Genomic DNA, 23,974 nt, shown 5'->3' on the forward strand with positions numbered 1-23,974 from the left:
GGCGGGAAATGGCGGCGGGGGCGGTGACGGGGCGCGTCCACCCGGCCGGGCCCGGCCCGGCCTCGCCTCCTCCGCCGGCCCTCACCGCAGGGGCTTCGCGGGTTCCCTCCCGTCCAGCCCTAATGGTGCGGGCCCCGGGCTCCCGGTTTGTCCCACGTGCGGCTCCTGAGGGCCTGGCCCAGGGACAGGGCCCTGCTTGTGGGTGGGGCCGCCGGGACGGAGCTGATGGAGTGGGCAGTGCGGGGGGCTCCGGGGAGCGAGTCCGAGAACGGGCACGAACCTGCCCCACTGCTGTGGGGGCCGAGAGAGTGCCCGGCGCTGCCCAACCCTGGGGGCACAGACCCGCCCAGTCCCCTCCCCGGACACAGAGAGGCACGCCGAGGGCATTGTCCACTTTTAATCGTTGTCAAAGGTTGTCTGGATGCATAACACTGTCACAAGGGCACAGAGCAGCGTGGTGCCGGCCGGGCCCGGGGACACTGGACACACGGACATGCGGGGGAATGTGGGGACAGGGAGCTGTGACAAGGTTCCCCCCCCACCCCCCCCACCCGAGCCCCCCAGAGCATCCCCACGCTCGGCCGGCTCTATTTACAGTATTCACAGACGTTGTACCCAGCGAGTTAAATAACTACATCATTACACCACACGTCTGGGGCGGCTCCGGCAGGCTGCGAGGGTGGGCTGTCAGTCTGATAAGGTGCATATTTAAAATTAAAAAAAACCAACAAAACGAAATAAAAACGAGAACAAAGAGAGGAGCCAGGCGTCCTTGCCGGGGTCCTGCAGCCCCCGGGCACCCGGGAGAAGCAGCAAGGGTCGTGTTCTGACGACAGCTACGGTTCTGCATGGGCCGCCAGGATCAGGGCATGGGCAGTGGCCCCTGGGAACATCAGCCAGACCCTCACAGCACCTCTGTGGGTGGGGAGAGCAGTGTGAGCCTGGGGTGCACACAGCGCCGTCCCCCCACATCCCTCACGCTGCTCACCTGTCACCTGCGGGGGCTTCACCACGGCCTGCTTGAGGAAGGGCTCCTTGTCGCCAAAGGGGATGATGCTGCTGGGGCTACCACTGTGGTGGGAGAGATCCCGCAGCTCCTTGGAGCCCTCGGTGCCTGAGAAGCCGTTCTCATGCTTGCCGGGCTGCATGCCATTCACCAGGGCTGCTGCCTCCTTGGAGCTGCCGGATGGGAGTGCTGGGATCAGCTTCGGTCCCGCTGCCCCCCGGCCCCCCCGCGGTGTCCCCGCACTCACCTTGGCTGCACCCCATCACCCACCAAGCCCTTCGTTCCCCCCGGCGTCCCTGCGCTTGGGGTCTCCGTCTCCGGGAGCTCCTCTGCCTTCGGGATCGGCCCCAGGTGCTTCTCGCGGCCTGGGGACATGGCGGAACTTGGCTCAGCCGTGGTCCGGGCAAGACCATGGCTGGGGGAAGCAGGCCCCGGGTGCCCACACACCTGGGACATCTTCCTGCTCGGCTGGTTTCCCGTTCACCACCTTCTTGTCGTCCTTCTTCTGCAGGGACAAGAGAGCTGTGAGGGTCTGCAGGCAGGGGCAGGAGGGCTCTGTCGAGTGCCCCAAGTCCCCAGTGCCTCAGGACAGAGGACAAGCTCCCACCTTGCTGTCTGCTGCATCCGACTTGCGCGTCCTCTTCATGATCTCCTCCAGGCGCTGCAGTCACAAAGGGACTCACACAATGCCCTGGACACCCAGATCTGCTCCTGGTGCCAGGCAGGATCCCATCCAGGGAAAAACCTGCCGTGCCCCATGGCTGGAGATGCCCCCACCCTCACCTTCTTCCTCTCCAGCCGCTCCTGCTCTTCCCGCTGGAAGTGCTTCTCCCGCTCCAGGCGCTGCCGCTCAGCCTCTTCACGTGCCCTTGCCTCGGCCTCTTCCTTCTGTGTCACAGCAGGGCAGGAACGGATGAGATGCAACAGGGAGGAAAGGGATGGGGCAGGGACCAGGACAGGGACTGTGGGGATGTGCTGCAACCCTGCCCCATGTTCCCTCCTGCCACTCTGGGCCTTGAGGCACCAGGCTGGTTCTCACCCCTTCATCCCCCTGGAGAGTGAATCACAGGAGAAGATCCCTGCCTTCCTCCTCCATCCCTGGCTTTGTCCCTCATCTCCTGCATCCCCTTTCCCCCACACTCTGTCACCCCAACCTGTCTCTGCAGCCGCTCCACTTCCTCTCGCTCAGCCTGGGCTCTCTCCCGGGCCTCTCGTTGCTCCTGCAGACGCCGCTCCTCCTCCCGCCGTTGCGCCAGGGCCTCCTGCTGCCTCTGCTCCTCGGCCGCCCGCTGCGCCCGCTCCTCCTGCACCCGCCTGCGGGGAGGGGATGCTTAGCATGGCAGGAGACCAGGGCCAGGGACCAGGGGGACAACACCCACCTCTCCTGCTCCTCCTGCTCCCGGCGCTCCCGCTCCTCCCGCTCCCGCTGCTCCCGGGCCTGGCGTCGCTTCTCTGCCAACAGCCGGGCAGCCTCTTCCCGGTCCGTGGTGCCGGCGGAGGGTCTGGCTGGGGGGCTGGCTGGCACAGGGCCAGGAGCCACATGGACTGGGGGGCCTGAGAGAGGCAGGCAGCATTAGTGCTGCTCTGGCTTCTTCCAGCCCTGCGGCTTCCCCGACCACACCATACCCACCTGCTGTTGGCTCTGCGGGCACCTTGGGGGGCTCAGGAAGGGCTGGGGGTGCCGGAATCCGCTCCTCCTCCTTCCTCTCCCGCACCTTCACCTGGCCCTCCTGCTCCCCTCGCTCCTCCCGGGTCCTGGCCCGCACCTTGGGGGAGGAATGGACGCTTCGAGGCAGAGGTGGCTTGTGGGGAGAGCCGAGGGCCAGGCTGGGGGATGCCGGGCGGGCCTTGGGGGTGACAGGGGACGAGGGACGGTTCTTGGGAGTGGCAGGGGATGAGGGACGATTCTTGGGGGTGGCAGGAGATGAAGGACGGTTCTTGGGAGCGGCAGGGGATGAGGGACGGTTCTTGGGGCCGGGGCTGCAAACAGCAAGATACTGTGTTAGTGGGGCTGGGGCAGCCCGTGGGTGGGGTCAGGGACTGGGACACCTCAGGGACGGGGGTCCCAACCTGCTGTCAGCTGCAGGCAGGAGCCGGGGCTGTGCCGCCGGCAGTGACTGCCGCTTCCTGAGGCTGCGCTCACGGGACAGGGCGCTGCGCTCCTTGGCATTCTCCCGATCCTTCTCCTTCTTCTCCTTCTTCTTCTGCTTCGGCCCAGGACAGACAGAGATGGTGTCAGCACTGGGTGCTGGGCTTGGCCAGAAGCCACGCCGTGTCCCACATCTGCCCTGGCACCCAGGGCCCCTGCAGGAGATGGCACTTACGGGTGAGGGCTCGGTCTTGCGGTGCGGTGTCACATCAGGGCTGGCAGTAGCCGCCTTCCGGCGCTCCCAGCAGCGGTGTGGCAGGCGGTGGTTGTGGCAGGGGCTGAGGGGGCTGGCGGAGGCTGACCGTGGGCACACGGGCACTGGGGGACGAGTGACCAGGGTCAGGATGGAGCCAGCACCAACACCAGCTCCCCAGTGACTTCAGGCTCCCTCATCCTGGTTCCCTGCCTGTGCCAGGACCCGCATGTCCCTGGCCCCCGGGGGCTCACCCTGCTCCTTGCCATTCCCAGCCAGCGTCACGGCGCTCCGGCTGCGCGCAAGGAAGGACAGGGTGGGCGTCATCAGCCGGTCCACGATGCTGCTCTCCCATGGGCTCAGCTGCAAGCTCCGGTCTGGGGAGGGAGAGGGCCATTAGTGCACCACAAACCCCAGTCCTGCTCCCACAGCCACCACTGGGAGGGAGCAGCCGTGTGTCTGCAGCAATACCACGGCGCATGCACAGTTCCAGGAGTGCCCAGAGCTTGGCCGTTGCTGGGGAGGGGTCCCCACGGCCCTGCACAGCTGAGCAGGATGAAGGCATGGGTGGGCACCTGGGTGCCTGTGGACGGCGCTGTGCCATGACGACAATGGTGCCCTTGTGTCCTGTGGACACCACAGTCACCGTATCCAGTGGTGTCAGGTGCCACCCCGGTGACAGTAGCCTCCCCAACCTGCCCTCTCCTTGTGGCCAGCAATGGCACCCTTCTGTGTCCCTGCCCTGTGTGACCGAGGCCCTGGCATGTGCCAGCTGCCTGGGGGACACCACAGTGTATCCTCATCACACGGGAGCTGTGCTGAACCACCGAGCGTGCCCCAGGAGCCAGGCCAAGCTCACAGCACTCACAGAACGGCGATGCCTGGCCACACAGCTGGCTCAGCTGGGTACCAAGCTCCCGATGGCTGCCCTGCAGCACATGTCACCAAACACCCCATGGCGCAGGGGAAACACCCATGGAGACAGGGCCCCTCTGCCCCTCTCCACTGGGTGTCAGGCCAAGGGCAGCACCGGTTGCTGGGAGGGGACAGCTCAGAGCCATGGGTGCTGCAGGGGGACAGGGTGGCAGGTCTGGCACGGACGCAGGGAGATGCTGCTCCCACCTGGGCAGTGCTGACAGCCCCCAGGTGCCTGTCCCTGGGCTGAGCCCCAGCACTGGGCGGTGGGAGATGCCTGCGTCACCACAGCCACCAGCATCAGCTGCTCTGGCTATTTATACCCGTCCGGGAAGGCACCCATCACCAGGCAACCCTGAAACACAACAGCAGCCCCAGCACTGGACACATCCCTCTGTTGGACACATCCCTCTGTTGGATACATCCCTCCAGCATGGCTGCCGCCCTGGGCAGTGCTCCCAGGGCCAGGATGACCTTACAGCACCACGACCACAGAGCTCCATGGTGGCACCCAGCCCCAGGAGCCTGTGGGGCTGCTGGCACCATGCCCAGCCCCAGGAGGGCTGGCAACAGGCAGCCCCTCTGTGGCTGCACCAGCACCCACCGGAGCTGCCCTGGGGCAGGGAGCCAGGCTCCCATCCCTATCCTGGCGCCCCATGGGGCTGCCACCACCCAGCTATTCCTCCTCCTCTTCCTTCTCCTCCCAGCCCACACAGCCTCAAGGAGCCACCGGCCGGTTCCAGCCTCCTCCCGCAAACAGCAAACGGCTTCTCCTCTCTCCGCGGGCACCTGGGGATGGGGGACCCTGGCATCGGGAGTCCCCAGCGCTGGGCGGGGGCCGGGCTGTGCCCCCTGCGCTGGGGCAAATGCAAAGGGCTCTTACTTCTACTGGGAGAGTTCCAGAGGGTGGCGGAGGATTTGGAGAGCCGCTTGTTGATTATAGAGTCGACGTGTTTGGGGAGGTTTACAGCGGACACCGAGCACCGGCTCGCACCTGGAGGAGGGAAAAGACACAAGGGCATTAAGGTCCCGGGGCTGGGGCCGGGCCCCCCACATGCAGCATGCACGGCCGTGCCAGGGCACTGGGGCAGAAGTGGAAGGACCAGGGGAGATGATGGAGTCCGGGGACACAGCACAGAATGGGGTAGGAGATACTGGAATCCAGGGACACGACAGAGAATGGGGTAGGAGATGCTGGAATCCGGGGACACGACACAGAATGCGACAGGTGACGCTGAAGTCTGGGAACACGGCACAGAGTGGGACAAGAGATGCTGGAATCCAGTGACACAGCACTGAGTGGGGCCAGAGGAGATACTGGTGTCTGGGGACACGATACACAGCACTGAAATTCAGTATAGCAGTGTCTGAACCCTGCAGGGTCATGCTGGGATCATGCAGGGATCTCATCCTCAGAGAGCCAGGGTGGCTCCCAGGCCCCACTACAACAGCCTTCCCAAAGGCAGTCCTGGGAATCGGGAGCAGCTGGCCAGGGACCTCAGCAGCACCAGGTGAGCATCCACCCTGGGGGAGCAGGGTGAGGGTAGCAGGTCCAGACACACACGAGACAACATCACACCGGTGCTGGGTCACTATGGCACTGCCAGGACAGTGCTGGTGGCTGGCAGCACCTCCACAGGTAGCTGGGATCTCCCCACCGTGGCTGGGTTCCTCTGGACAAAGCAGCCAGGGAAGCTTAGGGCTGGTGGAGGCAGATTTGTGAGTGACAGCTGGCAGCAGCTCCAGCAGCACATCCTGATGGGAAGTGGCAGGGGAAGGTGTCCTCTTGCCAGACCCTGCCAGGTGCTGTACCACGAGTGTGCCATGAGCCACAGTGGCACATACAGCACTGAGACAGGCGTACCCAGAACAGGGAGCCTGTACACACAGCCCAGCCAGGTAGAGCCAGGCACGCAACACCTGAACGCACATGGCAGTGGGCACACGGTGCCAGTACGTACAACCTGGCACACAACACCTGTACACAGCTCAGTCAAGTACAGCCAGGAACACAACACCTGTACACAGTCTGGCCAGGTACAGCTGGGGCCAGCACAGCTGCCCCATGGCATGCGAAGGCCAGACAGTTCCCAGGGACACAGTGCTCTCTTCTGTGTCACCATCCATGCCAGACAGTGCTAGCACCTGCCAGCACAGCACAGCAGTCAGGAGACAGTGGAGACCTCCACATGTCCAAGTGCTGAACTGTGCACAGTGTCCCCAAGAAGCCCCCAAGGAGCAGGACCAGCTTCTGCAGCCACGCATACAGCTACGATCACCTCCATACTGGACCTGGAGGGGTCAAGCACTGTCCCCACCCAGCTGGCAGACAAGGGGACACGCCACAGCACAGACCCCAAACAGAGCTTGCAGAGGCCTCGTGCAGCTCCACAGCCCCAGGAGCCAGGGGCTCTTCGAGGCTGCTGGAGACCTGGCAGTGTGGCCATGGCATGCCAAGGCAGCCAAGGGCTGCCCCCAGGCAGGTCTCTGAGCGGAACAGGGACAGTGACGCACACCCTCTGGCTTACACCCAGCCCCACAGGAGCAGGAACAGCCACAGGATCCCATCAGTCCCCAGCACAGCCCAGAGTGATGGCAGCATGACCCCACCAAGTGGGGCTGAGCTGGGTTTGAGGGTTGGCAGAGAGATGCCCAGCTGCCCCCACCGCTGTCAGAGCCACAGGATCCCAAGGTGCCTGTGCCCAGCCCAGCACTCACCGTCCTTGTGTGCGGGGGAGCCGTGGTGCAGGGCCCCAGCCCAGGACCACCGCTGCTGCCGGATCTCTGCCCACGTCTTCTTGACCGACCGCTGGATTGCTGCCTCATAGCGCTCCTGCCCGAGGGAGAGGGACAGGCTCAGCCTGGTGGCTGCGGGAGTGAGGCTGGGGCCAGCCAGAGCCTCCCAGCATGAGGCCATCGCAGCAATGGGGGTGCTTAGAGGGAGACAGGACACGATGCCTGCCCTGGCCAGGGCACACATGCCAAGAAGCTGGGCACAGGCACAGCGCAGGCTCTGCACCATGAAGAAGGGGCAGCAGAGGACAGGCAGAGCGGGCAGCTCCTGAACGGCTCATGAAGCATCTCCTGAAGGGCTGCTGGAGCCGTGAGAACTCCTCAGGAATTGCATCCCATGTGCCGCCCCAGCCCCCAGTCCACTGCACCCATCATACCCATCCTCATCCTCATCCTCACCTTATTCTTCTCCAGCTTCTGCCTCTGCCGCTCCTCCAGGACCGCCCGGCGCTTCTCCGCCCGCAGCCGCTGCTCCTCCAGCCGCTTGCGCCGCTCCTCCAGCTGCTTCTCCCGCAGCAGCCGGGCCTTTTCCTCCTTCTCCAGCCACAGCACCCGCTTGGCAGCTGAGGGGGGCAGCGGGGTCGCACCGGAGGCACAGCCCGGGGCAGCCCCACGGTGGGAATGCGTGCCCATGCCGGCGGCGTGGGGCCACAGGCTGGCTGTGGCCGGGACACGCGGCCGGGCTTGCGGGGCTTGCAGCATCACGGCGAGGGAGGGGTTTGGGTCAGGACAAAAGGAAGGCCGGGAGCCCGCCGAGCCGCGCAGTGAACAATGGGGGAATGAGGGTGGAAAGAGAGCGGGGACAAGGAGGCCCCATGTGCAGTGCAGGGGCCCCGCTCGCCCGCTGCCCTGAGCGACTGTGGGGCTGCCTGCACATGGCAGAGCCGGGCACCAGGGCTGGTGACACCTGCACAGACCCGGGGAGTGTCCAAAGCAGGGAGCAACAGTGTGCTGGGGGGTCAACAGCATGCCTGGGGGTCAGCAGTGTGCCCAGGGGTCAGCGGTGTGCCCAGGGGTCAGCGGTGTGCTCAGGGGTCAGCACAGTGTGCTCAGGGGTCAGCAGTGTGCCCAGGGGTCAGCAATGTGCCCAGGGGTCAGCGGTGTGCCCAGGGGTCAGTGGTGTGCTCAGGAGTTAGCAGTGTGCTGGGGAATCAGTGAGTGCCTGGTGGGCAGAGCTGCCAGCACTGCAGTTCCCGCCTGGGCTCAGCTCACCACAGCTAATGGGATTGCCCATGACCCAGCAAAGCTCCTTAGCCCCTGCCTCCCCCCACATCCACTTTCCCTCCCAGCCCCGTACCCAGGTACTTGGCCCGTTCCTCGCGCCGCTCCTTCGCCTGCTTGTGCCTTGCCTGGGCTTTCTGGGCATCTGCAGAGGGGAAACACCAACAGGGTAGTGCCTGGTCCCACCGGGCATTGACTGGTGCCCACAGGGTGCAGCATCACTGGAGTACTGCAACCTCCTGGCACCCACCTTGCTTGGGCCGGGTGCTGGCAGCAGGAGACAGTGAGGGGCGGTTGCTCCGGGGGGTCACGTCCTTTGAGGGCCCAGCTGTGGCACCCAGGGAGCTCTTGGCATCAGGAGGAGCCCCTTCAGTGGCATCCGGGGCTGGGGGCTGGCTCCCATGGGGCAGCATCTCCACAGAGCGAGGGGCAGCAGCGTGGATGGGGACAGGCTGGCCAGTGGTGTGGGGCAATGACTCTTCTTTGGGGTGCTCCATCCCAGGCTGCTTGGGGGGTCCGGAGGGGGACCGGTCACACCGGGGGGAAACACTCTGTGCTGAGGGGACCACAGTTGCAGGGCTGGGGGACACAGGCTGTCCTGGCAGTGCCAGGGCTGGAGGGCTGGGTTGGTCACGCTGTGGGGGGCTGCTCTCAGAGGGGCACATCACGGCCGGAGGGCAGACGGGCTGCCGGGATGGGGGCATGGCTGCAGGGACAGGCGAGACGATCTTTCCAGAGGGGGTTATGGCTGCAGGGACAGGTGGGACGGTCTTTTCCAAGGGGATGACATCTGGAGGGACAGGTCGGTTGTGCTGGGGTGGGCTGTGCTCTCCTTGCAGGGCATCCCCAGGCGAAGGGGGTGGCACGGAGGGTGGGGGGATGCTGTCTCCCATCGGGGATGGTGGCTTCCCTGCAAGAGAGGCAGAGCAGAACACAAGGTCACTCAGTTGGGGAAGGCTGTGGAAGATCCATCCTCCCCAAACACAGTCCTCAGGGGGCACAGCCCTGTCCCCCCAAACACAGCCCTCAGGAGCAAGGCTGGGTAGGGCAGTGGGACCCCCACCTCAGCCCTGCTGCTGCCACGATCCTGGGGGGCACCCACAGTGGGTGCCAGGCGCTGGGCACACAATGCACAGAGGGACAGCCGGGCTCCACCAGGCACTGCCACCACAAAGCTGCCCTTCATACCCTGGCAGCTGCTGCCTGGCCCTGCCATGGGGGGACACAGGGCCAGAGACCCCCCCCATGGGCACAGGGACCCACACACTCCCCTGCCACTCTCCCTGAGGGGACGAGGATGTCGAGAGTTTCCGCGGCACAGTCGGCACAGCCAGAGGCAGGATGGGCGCGGGCTGTGGCCTGACGTCACCGTGACAGCCCATGGCCCCCATGCGCCACGGACCCGCAGCCATGAACTCATGGCCCAGGAATGCACACGAGGCTGCCAGACAGAGCCCCCTCCCCGCGTGGGGCCGGCCGTGGGGCAGCCCAGGGGATCTCCCCCATTCTGGATGGCCACTGGGCACCCCGAGGGAGCCCTGAGCACACCCCGACACGGTGCCAGTGCCTGGCAATGCCATGGCACGTGCCCTCTGCAGAAGTGGTGTCAGAAGTGTCCTCAGTGACGATAGTGGTGCTGACTCCCCCGGCCCTCATTATCAGCCCTTTGCAAACAAACTCTTCAGTACTTGCCAGGATCCCAACTCCAACCCCCACGCAGCAGCAGCACCATCACTCCTGGCCAGAATGGTGCTAGACCCAGCCCAGGACACACAGCTCCAGCCCCATGGGCACCACTGCAGAGTGAGCCCCCAGCTCCAGGGGGACCATGGCAGAACCCAAGTGACCAGCACCCACCACCAGCTGATGTCACACGCCGGCTCAGCCATATTTGCAGAGCTCTCCACAGCCCTCAGCGAGGGGCAAAGTGTGGGCTCTGCAAACACAGCCGGCGCCGCTCCTCACCCACCCTATGGCTTCTCACCCACCCCACGGCTCCTCTCCCTTCCCATGCCCTCGTCCACCCCATGCTGGAGCACTCTGAGCCAAGGTCAGCCCAGGCTACCCAAAGAGGCATTGCCAGCCCCCTGCACTGACAGCATGGGCACACCCCAGGTCCCCTGGTTCTCAGAAAAGGGCTGGGGGTGCTGCTGCAGACCCCAGGCCAGGGCTGTGCCAACAGGATTCCCCCACCCTGGACTCTGTGGGGACACAGCAAGCCCTGGCCCCCCCGCAGACTTTCCGGGTATTTTCTGCTGCAGGAAGCCGGCCCATCCCCTGGCCCCGATCCTGCACATCCCATGTCCCCAGCACTGCGCCCTGTGAGGCAGCCATCGGTCTGATGAGGGACTGGGACTAAGGGGGGCCCCTGCTCTGTCCCCCCAGGGCTGCCTCAGATGGGCAACCATAGGCAGCAGGGCTTGGCAGCCCTCCGTTGCCAGATCCCAGGATGGCACCTACAGTGTCACCGTGCTGGGAGGGGTGACCACTGTGGTGGCACAGCCAAGTGCTGCCCACAGGGCCAAATGAAAGCCAGGCCAGTCAAGTCAAGGCCAGGCTGATCCCCTGAGCAGATGGAAATACCTCAGGAGAGCCCTGGACATGTGGGGAGCATTTGCAGGGGACAGTGGGTGCCTCCTGGCACCCCACACAGCAAGGCACAGAGCCCTGGGGCAGGATCTGCCCTGCCCCACTAGCCAGAGAGACAACAGCACCTGTGGCCAGGGGAGGACTGGCCAAGACCTCCAAGCCCAGCCAAGACCCCCAAGGTGGGGCAGGTCCAGCCCTGCCGCCATCTGTCCCTGTCGCTGCTCCAGCACGGCAGCTGCCCTGAAACCCAACGCTGCCTGCGCCCAGGCAGCGCGGGTGTCCCCTCTCCCCCGGCCAGGGCATTCCACATGGATTAGCTCCCGTCCCCCAGACATGCAGGCACGGCTGTCCTGCAGCACCCAGCCCAGGCAAGCCCACATGGCACCGGCCCCACGGCTGCCACCGGGACAGCACCGTGCCCAGCACAGGGTGAGGTGCTGCCCTCGACGCCGCATCACCCAGTCCATCCTGCTCCTCCCATGGATCCCTTTGGCACTGCTGCCTGTGCCACTGAGCACCGGCGGTACCTCCGGCCCGCCAGTGCCCGGTGCAGCACGGTTCCTTGTCCAGCACATGGCCAGGGATGCTCAGCCAGGCAGAGGCAGATCCTTGGTGCTGTGAAGCGAGAGCACATCAAGGCCCTCGGGTGCTGCTTGGACCAGCGGCCCTCGTTAATTGTCTGTCGCACACCCCTGCAGGGCACTGCCCATAAGATCGGGGGCGGGGGGGCACCCTCCTGATGTCACCTCAGCTCGCCCCAGCTCTATATCCTCGTGTTCCCACTCCGCAGCACAGCCAGAGCAGCCACAGGCTGCTCCGCGTGCAGCGCTCAGCAGGGCAGGGGACATCAACCAGGGCCTGTCCCTGGCCCCGGGGGACCAGGAGAGCAGGGCTCATGGTGCAGCGGAGGTCACTGGTGAGCACTGGAAAGCCACCCAAAGGTGCTGGTGTCACTGTGCATCAGTCCCTGCTCTGCCAAGTATAAGACCCTGAGGCCAGCCCAAAGAGCCACTGCTGCCCCGGCAAGGCTGCTCCCCACAGCCCATGGGGACATCCATGTGTGAAATACACCCTCAGACCCTCCGTGGTGCAGCTGTTCCCAGCTGCCTCCCCTGCCTTGACAGCAGCCGCACGGGGATGGGTCCCTGGGTCTCTTGTTGCCAGCAGGTCCTGGTGCAGAGCAGGAAGGCAGCCGTGGCCGCAGAGCAGGGACTGCTCTGTGGGTGCGGGTGTTCACTCTACCTGAGGCCACCCGAGCGCTGTGGGATGCACCGGGATGCTCCAAGCCCTGGGGTTGCTCCAAGCCCCACTGCTGCCCCTGATCCCACCCCCACCTCAATATTTAGATGTACCTTGGGTCTGAGCCCTGCCCTGTCCCACCCACCTCCTGGGATTCCCCTGTGCCGCAGCAACCCCCACACCTGGAGACAGGGACAATGAGCAAGTGCTCCTGACACATCCCTGGAACGTCCACAGCACATTCCCAACACGTCCCCACTATGTCCTGCCTGCCGGCACAGCACTGACACGCACCCTCAGTGCTGGCTCACATGCCTGGGCAGGGAGACATGGGCAATGCCAGCAGCTCCTGCCTCGGGGGTGGCCAGTGCCACCCTGGCAGCCGCCATCAGCAATGACACCCTGTCCCAAAGGGGACAGCCATTTGCAGCCTGTCCCCAGGCACACGGGCACTGTCAGCCCTGGCTGGCGCCTCTCCCCACCAGTTTGGAGACACTGAAACAGCTGGCTGGGCTTCAGCCCACAGTGCCCCACCACTGCCCCCAGCCCCGCTCTGGGAGACTGGCCTCTGGGGACAGGCTGGAGCAGGGCAAGAGGGGGCAGGCAGCAGGGCCCCCTGGGAGGGCACAACCAGGTGCCAGGAAGGAAAAAGAGGCATATCCAGCCTCCTTTGCCAGGGCTCATGTCTTGCCAAGGCTCTGCGATAGGAGTATGGGGGACAGCCATGGGGGAACTGCACCAGCCCCTCAGCCAGGGCAGAGGTCATTGACTTCCCACAGCACTGCCAAGCCAGCAGTGATGTGCCGAGCTGGAGAGCAACAAGAGGAACTTGGGATCTTGTGGAGAGAGAGAGGCCAGAGCCAGTGGGTTTCCACAGTTTAATACACATGTGAAGGAAAGAGCTGGAGCTGCTGCTGGCCCCAGCACCCCCACAGCAAACTGTGACTGTGGTCACAGTGCAACCCCAAACAGCCAGAGGGCAGAGGCAGGAACACCTGCCCACCATCCATCTGGCACTGGCAGTGGCGACAGGAGGTGCCCTCGTCCTTGGGGCGACCCATGCGGTGCCACCAGTGCCCAGGGCAGCCAGCCCAGCCGCGTTCCTGAAAACCTGTCTGCTAGCATCACGCTGGGAAACAGAAACCTGGCTGGAAGGCAGGGCATGGGGCTCTGCGCCTGCCAGCATCCAGCCCCTTGGGGGAGCAGGTTAGTACCCCCAAAAAACAGGTCCTGTGCCTCATAACACAGATGTGGCACCTACCAGGGCTGGGGCTTCCCGGCAGGCTGCCTGTGGGGCTGCCCAGCCCTGCTCAGAGCCCTCCAAGGAGCAAGAGCTGTACTAACTATTTTGGACATGGCACCACGGGACTGTCACATCACCACTCTGCACGTCGCATCACGTTGCTCTGACGGTTTCACAGCAGCAGCTCCTGCACTGGGAGAACTCCCAAGCTGCTGCTCCCAAACACAGGCACTGGCGGGCAACCAGCTCACCCTCCCTCTCTGGTGTGCCAAGGGAAAAGAGCTGGAGAAGGTGGGGGAAAGCTAGATAAGGACAGACCTCTGCCTGCTCCCTACCTTGGTCCTCATCCCTCTGTTCACTGCATCCCTCTGCCAACCTGGGCAGCTCCGCAGGTCACACCCTGACCTGGCTGCCCTTCATGAGTTTCTGGCATCCAGAGCCACTGGCTGCCCCACACATGGTGGTTCCTGGCCCCTTGAGTGAAATCCTGTTCCTGATGGTGGCTCCGACCCGCTGTAGGCAGCAAGACAGGAAGCAGCCCGGGCTGCCCAGTCACACAGGTCACCCACATGAGACAGGTCAGGGAGGATCCCTGAAGAAGGACATGGTGCAAAACCACCCGTGCTCCTTTAGCACCATTCTGTGCCCACAGTAGAGCAGCCAATGACCCAACCCGGTGTGCAGGGTGCCCAGGACCAGCCAACCCTGCTCCCCGGGCAGCAACAGCATCGAGCAGGCAAGCCACAGCGGGCGGGAAGGCGGCAGAGGCAGAGAGCAGAACTCAGACAACATGTCTGGCGCAGAACGCGTCGTTCGGCAGCGATGCCAGGACCCGCGGCCGGTTGGTGCAGGAACCGCCGGTTTTCAGCATCGCCGGGAGCCGAAGACATCCCTCCCTGTCAGCGGGCCCGGGAGACGGAGCACTGGGGCCGAGGGGGAGGGGAGCCGCCTCTCTTCCTCCCGCGGTGGGAAGCGGCTTCGCCACCGAGCTCTGCTTAGTCACAGCGAGCGCTGCGCTGGAGCCCCGGGAGGCAGCGCCAACCCCGACCCCGAGCGCGGCCCCGTCGCCGCCGCCCTCCCCGGTTCATCCCGGGGCAGCGAGACCGGCCCTGCCGGGACAATCCCCGAGTCCACGCGGCGGGGAGGGGGCGGCTCCGGGGGTGCGGGGGGAAGCGGGTGCCTCCCACAGGGGGTACAGCCCACCAACCCACCAGCCGGCGCCGCCACCCCCGGGGCTCCCCAAGGGCAGTTCCCTTACACCCCCTACGGCGGCGGGGCCGGGGCCGCTCCGGCCCTCCCCAAGATGGAAGGGCCCTGCCCGGGCTTTGTCCCTCCCGGGAAGCCGCCCCGGCCCTGGCTGCGCCTTTCCACCCCCCTTGCTCCCCCCCCGGCTCTCCCGGCCGCCGCCCCGCTCCGCTCCGCCGCACTCCGCGGACCCTGCCGCCGCATCTCCGCCGGCACTGCGGGCCGCATCCCGCACCCCCGGCAGACCCCGCACCCCCGGGCCGCATCCCGCAGCTCTCGGCCGCATCCCGCACCCTGACTCCCTGCAGCCCCGCGGTGCGGGAGGGGGTCCGGGCGCCCCCCGGAACCGGTACCGGCGCCGGTGCCGCAGCGGATCCTTACCGAGGGGCTGGGGTCGGGGCTGCGGCTCCCGCCCGGCGCAGCTCCGCTCCATGGCGCGGCAGGCGCAGGGGCTGGCCCAGCCCCGCTCCCCCCGGCCCGCGGGGGAGGACGCTCAGCGCTCCCCGCCCCGGCCCCGCGGCCCCGGCCGGGGGGAGCGGCCGGGGGATGCTCCGCCTCGCCCCGGCTGCAGACGCGGCCCCGCAGCCCGGACCCGGCGCCGCTCCTCCCGCAGCCGCGGCTGGGACCCCGCGCCCGTCACCTCCGTGTCGGGCCCGCCCCTCTGCCTGTCCCTGCAGTGCTCAGCATCCCCCAGCTCTGCTCGGCCACTCGCCCGCCTCCAGACCCCGCTCTCCCAGATTTTGGGGCTCGCACGCACATTTTACGATGCTCCGGTCACGCGCGAAGCTCTGGCCCCGCAGCAAACGCGCCCCGCCCCGAGCAGCACCGCGACGCACAGCCAGCGCCACCCGGACCTGCTCCCCCAGCCTCAGGCACCCCAAAAAGACACCGATTTCCCGTTTCCGAGCCCCACCTCAGCCGTTGGAGAGGCCTTGGAGCTGCTGCTCCCCCGCTCCCCGTCACACGTGAGCCTTAGTCACCGCCAGCAGCCGCCCCCGTTCGCGGGGCTCCCTCCCCGCATCCCACCCTGCCCCGGTAACCGGCAGACAACAGAGGCCTCTCCCGCTCCCCAGGCAGGAGCAGCGGCCCCTGCTCGGCCCCGCTCAGCGACGAAATCCCTTTCGGCCTTGCTTGGACGGGAATGTAGCGGCACGGCCAGGGTAGGGGACAAGTGGGCAGCACTAGCAGTGGGAGGAACACAGCTCCAGGCTCTGCAGGGGCACCGGGAGGCAGGGACGTGTCCTTGTCCACCACGTGGCCAGCCTGCTCCAGGCATCCCGCAGAGTGCCCGGCTCTGGGTGTGTGGATGAACAAAGTTTTCTGCGGGCAGCACCCATCAGAGGTGCCTGTTTTGGGGATGATGTCACCGCAGGCCAGGAGATCCCCTGCCACTCATTCTCCCTCACCTACCAGGCGAACAGGTTTACCGAAATCCCAGCCCTTTCCCTTGGAATTGCATTCCCCTGACTTGGATGGGGAGCTCCTCAGCAGACAGGGTGGCCCCACTCTGTGATGCTGTAGGGGTAGCCCTACACCCCAAATCACCCTGAAGTCATCACCCTCCTACAGCCTCCAGCCTTGCACTCTCTCACCCGGCTCAGACAGAGCAGAGGCTTCCCGAAACTCGCAGAGACAGAACTCACCTGTCAGCTGACTCCCCACCAGGGAATGTTGCATAGCCAAGCCTCAGCTCTGGGAGGTGGGCACCCCAGGAGGATGGATGATGCAATGTCCAGCAAACTCACAAAGACAGGGAAGGGGAACAGCCCCCCCACACATTGTTGCATGGCTGAGCCTCCAAGGAGCTGCAAACATCCCCCCAGCCCTGTACTTCCATGGCACACAAGGGATCTGGCAGAGCAGGACTGGAGCCACCCCATGACATGTTCCAAGGGTGACTGTGGGCGGCTCCAAAGCCTCTTTGCCCGTGGGTCCCACAGCATCACCTGGAGCAGATGAGCATCTCAAGGCTCTGGGACAGCCTGGTACTGGATCCAGCCACATCCATGGTCCTTCTCCCCACAGTGGGATCAGTCTGGAGGTCTGGAGCAGGAGGCAAGGTGAGGAAGGGGCAACCATGGGTGTACAGGGCCTTTGGCCGTGCTCCAACAGCGCAACATGAGAGAGCTTGTGAATGCCATGCCAGCCCAAGTCGATGGGCTTATACAAGCAGAGATTGATCGATCACTCTGCTGCAGGCAGAGCCCCGCTGTGTTGGGGTTCCTGGGTCCAGCCCCACCATTCCCATGGTGCTGGAAACAGCTGCCCTCCCTGTGCTGATGGAAAATCCGATGAGCTCATGATGAGCACAGCACCCAGCCCTGGCTGCTGCATGCCCCAGCACTCCCTGTGCTCCTCAGGCTTGCAGCGTAGTGTTCAACAGTGCCATGGCTCCATCAGGCCAGTCTGGGCAGGGGGCTGCACCCCGAGGCCCAACACCTGGCACTGACACTGATTGTAGGGACCCAAAGGGATCAGCACCCAAAGTCAAAGGATAACTGCAGCCACAGCTCAGCCCTGCCAGCAGGAGCAGATGCTATGCAAGTCTGGGAGTAAACAGGGATAAGGACAGCAAACAAACCCCACCAGCACCTCTGAGCAAAGTACCGTGCGGGACACCCCATCCCACCCGTTTCCACCTGCTCCCTATCCCTGTGCTCCCACCTCTCTCTTCAACCCCAGGACTTTGATCTGCTGCTCTCCAGGCTGCTCCCACCCTGCTGCTCTGTGACAAGGTGCCTGCAAAGGGCTGATCTGAATCCCTGTCCCCAGATCACTCCAGCTGATTCCCACTAGCCGTGGGGCAATGACCCAACAGGATCCTGAGGACTAGTGTCTGTCCCTGTTTCCTGTTTTGGGGTGGATGGATGCAATAGGTACCCATCACCAGCAGCATGTCAAGATAGCAACCAGACCCCCAGCATCTTGCCGTGGGGCTACACCACAGCCCATGGCAAATCCCGGCTGTTGCAGGACAATCCCCTGTGGGTGTCTGACAAATGGGCCAGCAATGGGCTGAGCCACAGCGGGCTGTGCCCTGCCCTGCCACAGCTCGTGCCTGCTCTGTAATTATCCCAAGCCGCATCTGTAATTAGTGTCCTGATGTCATGGGGTCAGGCCTGGGCAGCCCCACGTGCTCCCCGCCACCCCCACCTTGGCCTCCAGCCTCTGGGCTGGAGGAAATCACAGTCTTCCAACACCATCCGGAGGAGTTCTGCTCAGCTCCGGCTCCCTGCCAGCATTGCTGCTGGAATCACATCCCAGTGCTGTTCCACAGCCCCTGAGCTGCTGCAGGGTTGGATCTGTCCCTCGGGCCAGCGCAGGGCTTGGTCATTCCAACTACTGCATCTCTGCCACCTTCCCTGCAGCATCCCACCCACTCCCTGGATCCTGCCTGGGAAGAAGGGCCAGACCCTGCCCTCCTGAGCCTCCCAGGGCTGCCAGTCACCCTCTCCCTCGGCGCAGGGAATGCGCTGGAGCAGCCCAGCAGCTATAAATAGAGCAGGAGGCGCAGGAACGTGTGGCCGCAGCACACGCGGGTCCCAGCGGCCGCTGTCCTGTGGCCGGTATGGGGCACAGGCAGGGTGTGGGGCTGCAGCAGTGCCTCGGGGTGGGACAGCAACGGGAGAAGGGTGAAAGCACTGAGCAGGGCGAGCAAAGCGCTGTCCTGCTCCGCAGAGGATGGAGTGGAGGCCCCAACACAGCTGCCACGGAGCACCAACACTTTATTGCAGGGCAGAGATGCACCACATTGCCCACGGGACACAGAGAACCTCACATCTCTTTCCCTCTGCCAGCACCCCGCAGCCACCGCTGCCATTAACAGCTGCGTAAGGGCCGGGCCATGCCAGTGACACTGAACCGTGCGCTCAGCACCTCCGACGGCGCCCGCGTCTTCTGGCCCGGCTGCTGCCCACCAGCAAAGAGGGTGAAGGCGCCGGACTCCAGGCGCCAGTCCTGCACCCAGACCGCGCGCTGCTCAGCCAGCACCTGGAAGGACAGCTTGGCCTCCCGGCCCGCCAGCACAGCCACACGGCGGAAAGCCACCAGCTGCCAGCGGGGCACCGGCACAGATGACTGCTCCCAGCGCAGGTACAGCTGCACCACCTGAGCAGAGGGACGGGAGTCAGCACAATGGGACTCCACGGCAGGGAAGAGCTCGCGCACATCTGTACCCCCTCCAGCCAGCTCAGTGCAGAGGAGCTGTGCCCACCTCCTCACTGTCCCGCAGGCCTGTGTTCTCCAGCACCACAGACACAGAGAGGTTGGCACAGATGGGCAGTACTGGGGGGCTCAGCACCAGGTCCCGATAGCGGAAGGTCGTGTAGGACAGCCCATACCCAAAAGGGTAGAGCGGGGCCTCCTGCCCATAGTACCGGTATGTCCGTCCCTCCATGGTGTAGTTCTCCATCGGTGGCACCTGTGAGACAAGGGGCCAGTGGAACAGGGCAGGGCTGGGCAGGCATGTGCAAGAACCAGCCCTGCATCCCATAGCTGCTCCAGCCACCAAGGCAGGGAAAGGCTAAGAGTGCGACCAGCAGCCTTGGCCTTACCTGGTGCATGCCTGCAGGCCAAGTGGCTGGCAGCCGGCCAGCTGGGCTGGCTCCTGCCTCGCCCAGCAGGACCCTGGCAATGGCCAAGCCGGTGGCCTGGGCAGGGAAGAAGCAGGCCAGGATGGCCCCCACGCTGTCGTGTGCCTGTGCCCAGCTCACATCCAAGGGCCCCGCGTTGAACAGCAGCAGAATGACAGGGCGCCCAGCGGCTGCAGGGAGGTGGCTGTTACTGAGAGCCCTGTAGTGGCACTGCTGGGATGGCCCTGGGGTGTCCCATGGATGGGGAACACATGGGCAGGTTGAGGTCCCACAGAGCCCCTACCCGCCTGCACAGCATCCTGCAGCAGCTGCAGCTGGTGCCCTGGCAGGGACAGGTCACTTCGGTCTTTCGCCTCTGTCTCCACATCTACCCCTGGGGACAGCCAAGAGAGAGCCCCTTACACCCCTGTGGGCAGACATGGCAGAGGGGTACCAACCACCTCAGAGGTGGCTCATGGGCACCCCTCCCATCCCAGAGCACTCCCCTTCCCCTGGCAGTGCCCACCCAGTGCCCTCCCACTCCCACCTACCTGTCCCCAGGCAGACCAGCACCACATCAGCTGCCCCCACCACCCTCACCAGCTCTGCCCGTGAGTACTGCCGGCACCGTGGCTCGCTGCAGCCCGCTGTGAAGCTGACATTGGCTCCCAGCATCTCCAGCCCCCTCCTGCACCAGGGGAAAGCAGAGGACACAGGGGCAGCTGTGCCCCAGGGTCAGGGCACAATGGGGACAGCCCCCTTGCCCTGGCCACCAGCCAAAGGCCAAGCAGCTCCAGCAGCAGCCCTGGACAGTGCCCAGAAGAAGGGAACAGTGACCAGGAGAAGAGGACAATGAGGTGCAGCCATGCTCTCACCGTGGAGTGTAGATGTACTGAGGCTCTGGCACTGGTGCATAGTCTCCAAACAGTACCCGGGTATTGTCAGCAAAGGGACCCACAACCTGCAGAGGGCAGACAGGTGAGGATGGGCACCAGCAGCCCTATGACACCTGTGTGCCATGGGTGAGGAGCCAGCATATCCCTCTGCCCACCACCTTGCAGGGGCTCACCGCGAGGTGCTGGCTGGACAGGTCCTGGGCCCGCAAGGGCAGTGTCCCCCGCACATTCTTCAGCAGCACAAAACTCTTGACAGCGGCTTCCAGCGAGAGGTTGCGGTGCTCGGGGCTCTGCACCACACTCAGGTCCAGGGAGCTATAGGGGTTCATGGCTGGGGGGTCAAACTCCCCCAGCCGCATCCGTGTGTAGAAGAGAGGTCGGACTCGGTCACGCAGCATCTGTGGAGACCCCGACCCAAACATCTCAGCTGTGCTTGGCAGGGACAGCTCAGGCTCTCTGCTCACACCCCTGGTCCCACTCCCCTCAGCTCACCTGCAGCGTGATGTTGCCCATGGCCAGAGCCTGAGGGATGTGCATGAAGACGTTGTTCCTCATGCCATAGGAGAGCTCCAGGTTGCAGCCAGCATTCACTGACGCTGCCATGCCAGAGAGAAGGAAGAACATCATGGCTGCACAACGCCTCGGGACTGACCCCATGCACAGCCCATGAGCTCACCAATCGCCGTCTCCAGGAAGCTGTGTGTGTAGTGGTGCCCTAGCATGATGAGCTCCACAGCCCCCTCGTCGCTCACCACGTACCCATCAAACCCCCACTCGCCACGCAGGATGTCCGTCAGCAGCTTCTTGTTGGCACAAGCGGGAACGCCGTTGATCCTGTTGGAGAGGGGATGGGGCAGCCAGGAGAGCAGGGCACTGGCCATGCCAAGGGCAGCCTGGCCCACGTGGCCCCCGCCACGCTGCACACCTGTTGTAGCTGCACATGAAGCTGTAGGAGCCAGCACGCACACATGCCTGGAACTGGGGCAGGAAGGTCATGCGCCAGTCCCGCTCCAGCACCTGCAAGCACCATGACAGAGTGGGCTCAGCACCTGGAGTGTCTGTCCCCTGCCCTCTTAACACCCCCTGCCCTGCTGCGCTCACCTTGGCATTGAAGCTTAGCCTGGAGACAGGGATGTTCTCAGGGCCTCCATGCACACTGAAGTGTTTGCAGCCAGCGCTGGCCTTGACATAACGAGGGTGCTGACCCTGCAGCCCCTGCACAAAGCTGCGGGCCAGCTCCCCACTCAGGAATGGGTCCTCCCCATAGGTCTCCTGTCCGGGGCACAGGCAGGTCACCTCTGGGAGCCCCATCCCCACATCCCCACAGCTTTGCAAGCCATGGCCACATCCAGCTGGTCAGCCACGGTCCTTTGTGGCCTGATCCCAGCGAGGGATCACCCGCCCAAGCTGGCACCTGGTTCCTTCCCCACAGTGGGTGCCTCATGATGTTCAGAACAGGGCTGAAGCAGCTGAGCCCGGTGTGGTCACTGTAGCGGCCAGCAGCAGCAAAGCTGTTGTGCTTTGCTCTCACCTCGGTGGCCGTGGCATTGGCCACACGGTAGATGAGCTCGGGGCTGTGGGGACAGCACAGGGGTGTCAGGACGGCGTAGGCAAGGCGGAACCTGTCTCACAAGGTCCCATCCCACACCGCCGGCTCCCGGTCCCCGGTGCTGGTACCTAAAGGCGGCGGCAAGCCCCAACGCCTGCGGAAAAGCTGTGGCCCATCCGGGTGCTTCGCCGTCCCCCCGCAGACACTCCGTGTTCCAGTTGTAGGGCGCGATGCCCAACCGCGGGATGGGGGGCGCGGGACCGTTCCCCATCGCTCCCCCCCTCGCTACCTGCGGGGCAGCGGCGCTGAGCGGGGAGTCCCGGGGGGCCCCCGGGGGGGTCCCGCCGCCCCCTCACCTGCAGCACCAGCTCGGCGGGGCTCAGTCGGCCCAGCAGGTCGTCGAGGCGGCGGTGCCAGGGCAGCGAGGGGTCCCAGAAAGGGAAGGGGGGCGACTGAGCCCGGACCGCCCCCGCGCCCAGCGCCGCGCTGAGCACCAGGACGCGCAACCCCAGCGCCGCTGCTGGGAGAGCCCCGCGCAGCACGGCACGGCTCGGCCCTCTCGATCCGCACGGCATGGCCTAGCCAGGCTCCCCCGATCTGCTCAGGGTGGCTGGGCACGGCCCGGCCCCGGCGCTCCGAAACCCCCGCGGTGGGCGCGGCGGGGCGGAGCGCGCTGCAGTCGGTCCTGCGCTCACCGAACGGGGCGGAGCGCGGTAGGACGGGACGGGTAAGCGGGTCTCGAGGCTTTTCCAAGTCCCTGCAGCTCCCCGGGCGGATTTGCGAGATTCACCCCGTGCACCGGGGTCTGTATTCGAGGGTCGGCGAGCCCCGAGCCCCGTGCAACTCGGCTCCGCCGCGGGGACAGGTCGCGGCGTTTCGGTTCCACCCGCCTCCCGGAACATCTCCCTTGTGCGGGCGTGAACTGGCAGAGCCGCCCGGCGCCGTCAGACCGGCTCTCGGTGCCCTCGGCTGCAGCGGGGCCGGCTCGGCCCCTGCCCGGGGCCGGGGAGCAGTAACGGCTCCACCCGGGATCTCCGTGTGCTCACTCACTCAGCGTTATGGCAGGACACGGAGTGATGCCAGTGCGGGTACCTTATGTGCCACTCCTGCCCTCCAGATCAGCACGGAGGGACACTGCAGTGATCAGGGACACGGTGTCTTGAGATGTGTCTGAGGCTGTTGCCCCAGAGGGTGCTAGGCACTGACCAGGGTCCCCAGGGAATGGTCACAGCTCCAAGGCTGCCAGAGCTCCAGGAGTGTTTGGACAACACTCTCAGAAACATGGTGGGATTGTTGGAGTGTCCTTTGCAGGGCTAGGAGCTGGACACCGTGGTCCTTGTGGGTCTCTTCCAACTCAAAGTGTTGTAGGATTCAATGATCTCCATCGCCCACCAGCACACTGAAGCCACTGTGGCGGAGAGCACAAGGTAACATTTAGGACTTGGAGCAGGAGAGGACCTGGCACTGCAGAGCTGGAGACAGGGAGCACAGACATCCCATCAGCTCACTGGCACAATGGAGGTGCTGCTGGCAGTCCCCCAGCCCGGGACAACCACACCACGCCCCAGTGCCAGGCCCGGTGCCTCGCAGCTGGCAGTGTCCTGGGGATGCAGCCTTGTAAGGCAATGCCAGCAGGTCACCGCAGCCCGGCTGCGGTCCCCACGCTCCTGCTCGGCCTGTGACAGTGAGCCAGCTCCCAGCTGCTGGATTCCTGAGCAGCCAGCAGGAGTGGGGGAGTTCCCTTGTGCCCAGAGCGTGTCTTGCCCCCGGCACACCAACCCAGCTGGGTCAGGGCTCAGCACTCACTCAGTGACAAGTCTGGGAGAGGGATATAATGGCATAAATAAATAAACCACAGGAGATTAAATAAATAAGTAAACAACGCCAGTCTGTCTGGGAGCAGAACCTGGTGCACCGGGGGCCATGCTGGCTTGGGGAGGGTTAAGGTAGGCTGGGTTATTCCAGAGGATATTCCCTGCAGTTCCTGAAGCCTCAAGCCAGGCTGGTTTCTATGACACCTTTGCCTTGTTCTTGTGGGGCCATTTGCAGGCCTCACAGGGTGGAAACCTGCTTGTGTTCCACATTGAGCCGCTGTCTTAAGGCTCTGAGCCTGCCCAATCCTGCCAGCACAGGGCTTGCTTCATCCACCCACAGACACCAACTGCTCTTTCCCCAGGAATCAGCCTCTGCTGAGCCCCTGGAGATGGGCAAGGGAGGCACAGGAACAGTCTTCCCAGGGCCTGGCCCTGGCAGAGCTCGAGGAGCTTTCAGACAATGCTCTCATGGACATGGTGGGATTGTTGGGACGTCCTGTGCAGGGCCAGGAGATGGACTTGATCTGGTCCCTTCCAGCTCAGGATATTCC

At 64.9% G+C, this 23,974-nt stretch overlaps 2 protein-coding genes across 2 annotated transcripts; both read right to left on the reverse strand.

Annotated features, from left to right (window-relative positions):
- Window positions 1-681: 681 nt before the first annotated feature.
- Window positions 682-15,026, reverse strand: MAP7D1 (MAP7 domain containing 1). The gene is made up of 18 exons (XM_062508951.1): window positions 14,975-15,026; window positions 8,528-9,187; window positions 8,354-8,422; window positions 7,456-7,619; window positions 6,982-7,096; window positions 5,147-5,257; window positions 3,603-3,725; window positions 3,331-3,473; window positions 3,077-3,210; window positions 2,637-2,986; window positions 2,386-2,560; window positions 2,161-2,320; window positions 1,790-1,894; window positions 1,614-1,667; window positions 1,454-1,538; window positions 1,254-1,371; window positions 989-1,179; window positions 682-915 (listed from the first exon to the last, which is right to left on the reverse strand). Exons 1-18 carry the CDS (start codon window positions 15,024-15,026, stop codon window positions 905-907), a joined length of 2,820 nt encoding a protein of 939 aa, XP_062364935.1. The 3' UTR covers window positions 682-904.
- Window positions 15,027-18,412: 3,386 nt separating this feature from the next.
- LOC134053917 (uncharacterized) lies at window positions 18,413-22,511 on the reverse strand. The gene is given in 16 exon segments (XM_062509268.1): window positions 18,413-18,700; window positions 18,807-19,013; window positions 19,147-19,355; window positions 19,469-19,558; window positions 19,716-19,852; window positions 20,040-20,125; window positions 20,234-20,458; window positions 20,553-20,656; window positions 20,737-20,894; window positions 20,986-21,077; window positions 21,162-21,332; window positions 21,475-21,634; window positions 21,738-21,898; window positions 21,966-22,220; window positions 22,223-22,483; window positions 22,485-22,511. Coding segments are annotated over 16 exon segments (2,631 nt in total).
- Between the last annotated feature and the right edge of the window lie 1,463 nt (window positions 22,512-23,974).

This window comes from Cinclus cinclus, chromosome 26 (genome assembly GCF_963662255.1).
Source record: "Cinclus cinclus chromosome 26, bCinCin1.1, whole genome shotgun sequence".
Lineage (NCBI taxonomy): Eukaryota > Metazoa > Chordata > Aves > Passeriformes > Cinclidae > Cinclus > Cinclus cinclus.

Excerpts from the sequence above, each read along its gene's own strand:
- MAP7D1 (XM_062508951.1), bottom strand. The coding sequence starts at position 15,026 with ATGGAGCGGAGCTGCGCCGGGCGGGAGCCGCAGCCCCGACCCCAGCCC. Across the intron at positions 2,321-2,385 it reads GAGCAGGAGGAGCAGGAGAG|GCGGGTGCAGGAGGAGCGGG; the intron begins GTGGGTGTTGTC and ends CCCTCCCCGCAG. Across the intron at positions 1,895-2,160 it reads TGGAGCGGCTGCAGAGACAG|AAGGAAGAGGCCGAGGCAAG; the intron begins GTTGGGGTGACA and ends GCTGTGACACAG.